The sequence below is a fragment of the Notothenia coriiceps genome, unplaced genomic scaffold (assembly GCF_000735185.1).
Source record: "Notothenia coriiceps isolate Sejong01 unplaced genomic scaffold, NC01 NC01_scaffold00026424, whole genome shotgun sequence".
Lineage (NCBI taxonomy): Eukaryota > Metazoa > Chordata > Actinopteri > Perciformes > Nototheniidae > Notothenia > Notothenia coriiceps.
In genome coordinates, this window is record NW_011359125.1 from 1,197,381 (window position 1) to 1,207,214 (window position 9,834).

The window sequence follows — 9,834 nt, forward strand, 5'->3', positions numbered from 1 at the left end:
GACAGACGGACGGACGGACGGACGGACAGACAGACGGACAGACGTTCAGACGGACGGACAGACAGACGGACAAAGAGACAGAGATAAATAGATAGATAGATAGATAGATAGATAGATAGATAGATAGATAGATAGATAGATAGATAGATAGATAGATAGATAGATAGATAGATCGATAGATACTTTATTGATCTCAATTTGGGAAATGTTTGCGTACAGATACAGAAGTAAACAAAAGATACAGTTCAGAGAAACAGTACAACTCAGTAGAAACACAGTTTATAAAAGCTAAAACATCTGCCGCAAAAACAGAAGAGAAGAGAGGCAATTATTCCTAATGACCAGGCCTCTTCAGACAGAGAGAAACCCTCACCTCTCTCTGAGCCTCTTACAGAAGGAGTCAGGAGGTCGAGGATCAGAACCTTTTTCCTCAACCCTGCGGCCTCCTGGAGGAACGAGAGAGGAGAGAAAACAGATTAAATGAGAGCGAGGCACTCAGGCAGCAAAGGAGAACAATTAAATATTGAAACGGGTTAACCCTTTGTCCCGGCTCTTCATCTCATTCCCACATTCCTCTAGTGCTGCTTACAGATCCTTTCATTACCATAACTCCCATTAATATGATAATTATGTGTGTGTGTGTGTGTGTGTGTGTGTGTGTGTGTGTGTGTGTGTGTGTGTGTGTGTGTGTGTGTGTGTGTGTGTGTGTGTGTGTGTGTGTCCGTTTGACCAGATAAGCGGTAATTATGAGGCTGAGTTGTTCTCAAAGTGCTGGGACTGAAGTGGAGTTGCAGACAGATTCATGCAGAGGAACTTAAACTGCAGAGAATGTGTTTCTGCTGCCGGCAAAATGACATGATCAGAGCAGTGAGAGGGGAGTTGTGGTTCAGACAGATAAACAATGGGCTGAAATTAGGACAAAAAAGATGGTTATTTTCCTATTGTATATGAATATTGGATATCTATTTATTTGAAAGTCTCACTTCTTTTAGCTTTAGCTTCAATGTCACATGACACAATGGCTCCAAATCAATGCTGCATTGTATTCCTGCACTAAACAAAAAGGGCACACCTTTTTTTATTGGATTTGTGTCCAAGAAGTTAGACATTTCATTACTTTATACAATATAACTACACATACAGAGTTGGGCTGTAGTCAATGCTTTTATATAAGTTAACTTCTGCAGACTGCTGTCGTTGTGTATTGCATATAATAATAAGTGTTGCTTTGTGCAAAAACATCTGATTGATTGCACTAAAACAATGATTAAAAAGTGTCTATTACTGGTCATATGTAGTGTATAAAGGAGTAAACATGAGTATGTGCAATTTGTATAATGGCTTGTTCTTCATGACAAGGCTTAGAGAGGGCAAGAAATACAATAAGCTTGAATAAGGAACACTGTGGTCTGGAAATATTCTGTGTAAAGTTAAGCTTACCTTTGCCACAGCCAGACCCCCTGCCCCCCCTCCAATAACCAGCATGTCGTAGTCATAAGGGCCCATCGTCGGCCCCGTTGGAGGGTCCATGTTTCACAGCTGTAAGACCCGACAGTGACCACCCCCCCTCTGCTGTTAGCTCTGGAGGAACAGACACAAAAACACAGTCAAAAACACTATCAGTGAGGAGGGACTTTGGCCCCTGGGGCTCTTCCTGGGTCCAGGATACATGACTGGATTAAACTGGATGATGTCCTCTGACTGCCATTTTTTGAATGTTGATTGAGAAGGCAAAAAAAAACTTCTACCAGAAGAAAATGCAGTTTTGTTTTTGTGTTTTATGCCAATATGGAAAAATAACAGCATTTACACTTTGAGAATGCACATTTTATTATTATAGTGTGAATTAAAACACCTGTCAGACATGTAAACACATATAGTACTCATTCATAACATGCACATTGATATTTAGCAAAAACTACACTACTTACTTAGTTAAAAGTTCACTGAATTGCTGCCATTATATCTTTTAGGGACGTTTTTTATTAAAGTCTGACATAATCATATTGAGCAACCAGTCTTGCCAGAATTCATTTGAATGTCATTTTAGGTTTTTATTAAATATTCATTGTAACATAATAGTTTTACTGACAAATGTGCAGTATATTGATCTGTTTTAATATTGTTTTGTGATACAGAGACTATTTCATGTTTTTATTGCTGTCTTTATTGCTGCCTGCCCAGGGACTGCAGATGGAAATTAGCCATTAGCTCAAATCTTGCATACATTATATCTTCTTTTGTTGAGATTCATGTATTTTATACATGACTTTTGTTCAATTAAGACATAAAAAACGATAGAGTAAAAATAAAACTGTATTTAAACGAGCCTTGTGTTTTCACGGTGAATTAGCGACATCTAGTGGTGAATCTATTGAATGGCAGGTTGATTTCTGTGAACCGCTGTTTTTACCAAGATTCCTACATGCTTCGGGAAGAAACAGCACAGCAAATAAACACATCAAACTATCTGAAACCATTTGATGCAAAGACATTTGTAATTAAACTGTTTTCTGTTGGCAGGAAAAGCTGCTCAGGTACACACAGCCTACCGTATGTTTGTCCAAAATGAGTGGGGTGAAATTGTTGCACTTTTCTGAACTTAATGGGTTCTTAATAGTCCTTAACAGACTTTCAGTGAGTATGTTGTCCTTCAGTGCACCACGTTAAACACCTAACGCTTCCACAGAAACATTTGCAGGTAAAAACTGAGCAACTTTCTTGATAGAAAAGCATAGGGAGGGTGAAACATATTTGGAAAACCTTGGAGGTTAAACGAGATGCGTTCACGTGAAGCCACCAATATAGGTTTTGTGTTTACAGAGCGCGATCACGACCAAAACATGTTGCTCTGAAACGCTCTGAAAGTGTAAAATTCCGTGTGTAGTTTCTCCACAGACGTCGGAAAACAGCTACTATGTGTTAAGTGAATTAACTGTGTGAAAACATTACAATTACTACAACCAAAGATGTTCTATGTCTACAGTTCCCACAGCTGGATTTAAACTGTGACATGTAAAATCGGAGCTTGAGACGAGTCCGTGAATGCAGCACGGCCCTCTACTGGTTAGAAGCGGAACTACAACCACGGCTACGCGCTGGGACTGGTCCTTTCGCAGCCATTTTCTGTCCAACCAAACAGCCGTCTGAGGAAGGTAACCAACCAGGGCTTCATTGCAGGTTTGTGTCTCTCTCCGGCCAATGATTGCTAACCGATTTCTCGTTAGCTTCGAATGGAAATGTCCGTGTCTGACTGATTTTTTTTATTTGTTGTCTGAGTGAATGAGGGCTGCTCATCAGGAGGAAGTTTCAACTTTAAAAACAATTTAACATTTCGGCCGAGGCCACGTCTTCTTGCTCCAAAAGAAACAAAGAAAAACAGGCCGTCCGTTTCTGCAGGCGTTAGATTCACAAGGGAAATTTGTTCAAGGGACACTATGTATCTGAATATGTTAACTTCAGAAGGTAACAGCCTTTCTTTATTATGCTGGGCTCATTATTTTGTTATATTAATACCAGCAAATGGGCTAACTATCTAGCTCCATTCGTTGGTTGACACTGTTAGCATTATGCTAGTTAGCATTCGAAAGCTAAACACAGACCCATGTATGTAGCATGTTGCTAAATTAAAGCTAACTGGCCTTGCCGCGCTAAACTAGGAGGTTTTACAATTCAGTTAAAATATTAACTGTGCTTCACAATGCCAGTTTCCCAAGAAAAATATCCATCTGAGAACCGAGTTTAGTGTGAAAATTCAGCCAAAATTACAAGACATATTATGCTTATAGAGGGATAATAATACAAGAATACATTCAGCTTTATTTTTTAATAATAATAAATAATTGATCTGAAGAGTAAAAGGAGATGAATGTGAACACAATATCCACTAAAGACAAGTCAATGGGTCTCAGGAGAATGTATTCCCCCAGGCCAAAAAACACACATGTCATCATATTAAACTGCGTGAATTGTGAAGGGGGAGGGGGGTGTTTTGGTAGCATTCCTTATAAACCTTTGTAAATATCATCCCAACGAGGCCACACATAGTTTCTGTCTCTAAAATAGCAACATATGGTGTCTTTCCCCAACATCTGGAACAATACCAGACCTGATTTTGGTCCAAGTCAGTGAGCTAATGCATTGAGACAAAGCAGAACACACACCTGGTTCATTTCTATTCACAATTTTCATTGGGGTTTCTTTTACATTTGTTTTATGTCTTGTATATATTTATATTGCTTTGTTTGAGGAACCTGTGACCCAAGTTTGTCTACTACACTGTAGCTATGTATATGACATTAATAATAATACATTAGTTATATAGCGCTTTTCCTGGGGCTCAAAGCGCTTCACAAGCAAATAAAGAACTACAAGAAAAAGAACAACCAAATCAATAAAGCCTTTGAATCTTCTAACATGATCTTTTAACTAAACTCAAATAACATTTGAAGTGACACTTTACAAGTTCCTACATGTTACGTCATTAATAACAACTAATAGACTATCAAAGCACTCAGAAGTCCTAAGTGTATGACTTTGTGTTCAATCTGGAAACCCCCTTTTGTCTCGTTTTGAGGATTTGCGCTTTTCTTTTAGCTTGAAAACATAATTTCCATTTGATATGCATTGAAACCATCTGCTCGTTGGTGTGGTTCCATGAAGTGAATGTGAGATGCTTGCTTTAGACTTTGCACCTATATTGCTATAACTCCAGATGATAAGGTGTGTGTTTGTGTTGCAGATGGACGGGGACAACTCAACCACCGACGCCTCCCAGCTGGGCATCACTGGAGAGTACATGGCCTCCGGTCACTACGTCCTCCAGTCCCAGGAGGGTGAGTGTATGTCATCAGAACGCTACCATCAGTGTTGTGTTTCAGCTCCGGTCCCAAACAGCCTATTCTAACTCTAGCTGTGTTTGTTTCCTGCGTGTAGACGATGGAGAGGAGAATATGAACGACCATGACGACAGTGGCATTAAAGAGAACTTCAGGGAGCAGGACATCTACCTCCCTATCGCCAACGTGGCTCGCATCATGAAGAACGCCGTCCCTCAGACCGGAAAGGTTAGTAAAGAGGGAATAATCCAAATGTTCAAGCTGTTAGATGAAGTTCAACAATAACAACATATAAAGCAAGTCATTATATATACATAAGTATGTGAGGGATGGAATATTAAATGTGAAACTGAATATGTCAAATGCACGGTGTGATTTTAAGTCCAAGAGAAGCTAATGGAGCAGAGAGTTCTCCTGCTGTGTCTTTGGTAAATATCTGTTTCCTGTTTTCCACAGATTGCAAAAGATGCCAAGGAGTGTGTGCAGGAGTGTGTGAGCGAGTTCATCAGCTTCATCACGTCGGAGGCGAGCGAGCGCTGCCACCAGGAGAAGAGGAAGACCATCAACGGAGAGGACATCCTGTTCGCCATGTCCACGCTGGGCTTCGACATGTACGTGGAGCCGCTGAAGCTCTACCTGCAGAAGTTCAGAGAGGTGAGACACACAGTGCAACACCAAGGGGCTTTATTGGCACGACCACAAGGCGTTATAACAGAACAAAGACGAAAAGAAACACAAAACATAAATGTCAACAATACATGTGGCTCAACAGCAAAACATACTGGGTGTTTCTCAATGTCGAGGAAGGATGCTCCAGAGCCACTATTTCAAGCATACTACGTCATCGAGTGCCGCCGAAGGACTGTTCCAATGTCAAGCATACTTGGAATTCTTCCGATGCCGGCGTCCTTCGTAGCGAAAATGTTTGAGGCTGCACATGTGTCGACTCCGCGGTCTTAAAATCCCCACAATATTCTTTGGACCCCGACCTCCAGCCCCTCTGGATATTCTGGGCTCTCTCAATGAAAACACCCTCCCCTCTGTCATGAACCTTGGAGTGACCTTCACTAGCACTTTTAAATTCGACAAGCAGGTCAGCACCGTAGTCAAATCCTGCTTTTTTTAAATAAGACTATTGGCCAAGACCAAGTCGTTTTTATCTTTTAAAGACCTAGAAAGATTTATTAATGCCTTTGTTACCTCGAGACTGGATTACTGCAACGCTCTGTGTGTGGGTATGGACCAGGCCTCAATTAGACGCCTGCAGCTTGTCCAAAACGCAGCTGCACGTCTTCTGACTGGCCACAAAAAGCGTGACCACATCACCCCAATTCTGGCCTCACTGCACTGGCTTCCAGTTCGGTTCAGAATTGATTTTAAACTCCTTTTTATTTGTTTTCAAAGCCCTAAATGCGCTGGCTCCGGCCTATACAGCCGAACTCCTCCATCGCTACACCCCAGCCAGAGCTTTAAGGTCTGCTGACCAGCTGCTGCTGATAGTACCCAAGACCAGGCTCCAAACCCGAGGGCACCGAGCCTTCGCAGCAGCTGGCCCCAGGCTCTGGAACACTCTGCCCCTCCATGTGAGGTCGGCCCAGACCCTAGAGGATTTTTAAATCCTCACTAAAGACCCAGTTCTTCTTCTCTCTGGCCTTCTAGTCAGAGCGGAGAATGACACATGACTATTCGTTGTGTTTTTGTTTTTTATATCTCTGTTGTAAATGATTGTCTTTTATTGTAGTAATGTGTTTTTGTTACATGTACAGCACTTTGGCTCGACAAAAAAATCGCTTTTAAATGTGCTATATAAATAAAACTTGATTTGATTTGATTAATGGGAAACTGTTAAAGTGCCGTTTGCCTGATTTCTAATGAAGCCGTTTGTTATCATATCCCATAACCAATAGCATTTTCTGCTGCTGATTGCAACGATCAACATGTGACTGCAAAGGACTGGACATCAGTAGTCACATCACATTATGCTTATCCGATGCTTTAATGCAAAGGGACTTATGTTGACCCACGTTGCTGTTTAGTTCCAGATGTGCTCAAATGTGCTTCTCTTTCAGGCCATGAAGGGGAGAGGGGTATTCCTGGAGTTTCTGTGGGAGAGAAACCTGGGGGAAGACTCACGGACGAAAGCTTCTGTGAGTATAAACGCTTCAGAATGTATCTTCTTTGACCTAGTCAATTTGTGTTATGCCGTTGAAGATCAGTCTCAATAAAAGCACAGTTCTGCCTTCATCAGCAAATCCCATGCCAGCGGGGATATAATCACAGCAGAGACGGTCAGCAGCAGAACGGTCATGTTGTACACCACTTCATTCAACAGGTACACCCACTTACATTGAGAATTCCCTTTTATTCAGTAAAAAGATTGGATGTGGGAAGTTATATGCATTTGTAAGAACGTAAGAAAACAAACCTTGTATTTATATACAGGGGGCACATAACTTGTAATGGCGCATTTCCACTCTAGGCATGCTAGTACTGGGTATAGTTTTTTAGTCCTTTGTGTAGGCCAGGCTCACTTATGGCTGGTCGTTTCCATTTACAGGTTTAGTCTGGGTTAGTACTTATAGGTAACGCGAGTGTATGGCGTTAAGTCGTGGAGTCATTCTTCAATGAGAACCACAAAACCAACATCAGCCGTTAGCTGGTTAGGCACTCAGAGCTCCACGTGCTCCGTCATATCTGTTTCACAAACTAATACAAAAGTTTAAACAAGTCCAAACCACAACTGTCTGTGTCATGAGAATACAGTCACTGTTTGTTATTTATGTCTGGTATGCCGTTGGTTGTGAGGTGTGGACGTCGGAGCTTATACAACTTAGCTTAGCCGACTTCATCAGTAAAACACGCATTTTTAAAGGTGTGCGCCTCTCTGAGGACGGCTCGATTTTAGGCGAAAAATCATAATCTTCGGATTATTGGGGTCATAACTTGAAATCAGATTTTTTAAAAAAACGATTTCCATTTACTTTGAAAACATCCATTATTGGAAGAAAAAAATGAACAGTAGTTTTAACATTGATTAGCCTGACTGTNATGGTCTGCAAGGTCAAACCCACCCCCCTGCCCAAAACGCCTCCATTGGACTCCTTTGTTTACTTCCCTAACATAGTGACATCACTATGTAACCCTCATGCTCATATTGGCTAGCTCTCCAACACATTGTATGTAATAGGCTAAGGGGCGGGACATTTCTAAGCAGTTGACAAATCACAACAAAGAAACTTCACTTTGATAAAACTATCCACTTTTATCCAGAACTATCCAGAGACCTATTTTTCCCACCACAGTGACGCTCTCTGAGGGAATAGAAATGTTTACTAGAGCCCACTTTTCTATGGACAGTCCTTTACAATTCAAAGCAGTTTTGTGTTATCTGTCAGTGCAGATAAAAATAGAGACAGATGATGAATTCTGTTTTGAAAAATTACAGCATTTTATTCACAGGACAATTCAGAACAAATAGTTTGATTACATCAAGCGTTTCCCAAACACGGCAGGAAAACAACTCAGAGCAAACAATGTGCTCTCTCTTTCTCTGCCCGTCTCTCTGCCATTTTCTTTTTCAGATAAACACTCATTTTCTATGTAAATGTCACCGACCCCTGCGATAGAAGGGGAAACGGATCCGGAGCGATGTGAGGGTGAACAGAACTGATATAAGTTTTCCATTTGAAGATAATGACGCGCCGACATGCACACACATGCTGAGAAAACAATAACACATGAGCTCAGTGAACTGCCACCTCATCTGTCCCTGTGACAGTGTATACAGCAACCAGGCAGTCACTTCCTCCAGATAAACTCACACAATGTGGCTGTGGTGTGAACAAAAACACCATTTATATGCTGCGCTGCCTAGCTTCTGCAATAAGACACATTTCAGCAATATCACATCATCTAGCTCCAGGCACAAAGAACTGTGTACTGTGAGAAATATTTATTTTTTATCCTCACAAGCCTCATTTCAAAGAATTACAGCAAACATGAACACTCAGGGGTGGACAGTATGGATAAAAACAACTTTGATCACTATTCTATAAACACAAGTGTTGATGTTAAAGTCATGGTTTTTGCAGAATGTAATACATGACAAAACAATGATGTTTTATTTCCTGAAATAGAAGCAGAACTGCCCAATTTGCAACATTGGGTGTTTAATTAAAGTGCATGTGCATGACAAACACCTACAACTTCCACTCAAGGAATACAGAAACAAAATAAGGAACACGAATCGCAAATCATGAAGTTTGCATATGTAACTTACTAACTTTAGCTTTGGTCTCCACTTCCTCGTTAAAAAAAAAAATGTAACCTTTATTTAACCAGATAAAAAAGCATTGAGTTAAAATCTAATTTTCAATGCTGACCTGGCCAAGGAGGCAGCAACGTTACACATAACACAAACATATAAAATACAGAGAACATAACTAAGAAAACAAAAGACGAAAAAGCAGTCCCTACATTGTGCACATTAGAACAGTAAGAAAGGTACACTACTTATTACTGCAAGACCAGCTGGTGGTAAAGACCTCAGACGACTTCAATTTAAAACATGCTATTGAGACAAGTGCCCTCAGTTTGAGGTGTGATTGGAGGTCATTCCAAGACCAAGGACCATAATAAAAAGACTCCTTTTTCCAGCCTCAGTCCGCACAGCAGGTACCTGGACCCGTATCCTTACTAACTGTCTCCTTACTTAATAATTGCTCCATTAAGCCCATGTTAACTAGCTAGTCGCTAACTTTGCCTGTTTTTGTTGCTGGTGGCCAGTGGCGGCTCCAGAGTACTTTTGTTGGGTAATGTAGGGCTAACCCATACAGTGGTGGGGCTCAAGTCAGTATTTGCAATGTAATTACTGTATCAATCCAAATTGAACTGTATGAAATAAAAAAGCACATTTGTCTTGTAGTAAATAAAAACGGCGACCTGGAGCCAATCCTGCAATTTCCCCACAGGTGAAAGAGTTGACATGCTGAAAACC

At 40.9% G+C, this 9,834-nt stretch overlaps 1 protein-coding gene across 1 annotated transcript; it reads left to right on the plus strand.

Annotated features, from left to right (window-relative positions):
- Positions 1-3,344: 3,344 nt before the first annotated feature.
- LOC104957118 (nuclear transcription factor Y subunit beta) lies at positions 3,345-8,679 on the plus strand. The gene is made up of 7 exons (XM_010784731.1): positions 3,345-3,465; positions 4,742-4,841; positions 4,936-5,066; positions 5,295-5,492; positions 6,908-6,985; positions 7,087-7,206; positions 8,617-8,679. The coding sequence occupies exons 2-7, from the start codon at positions 4,742-4,744 to the stop codon at positions 8,677-8,679; spliced, it is 690 nt and encodes a 229-aa protein (XP_010783033.1). The 5' UTR covers positions 3,345-3,465.
- The last annotated feature ends 1,155 nt before the right edge of the window (positions 8,680-9,834 follow it).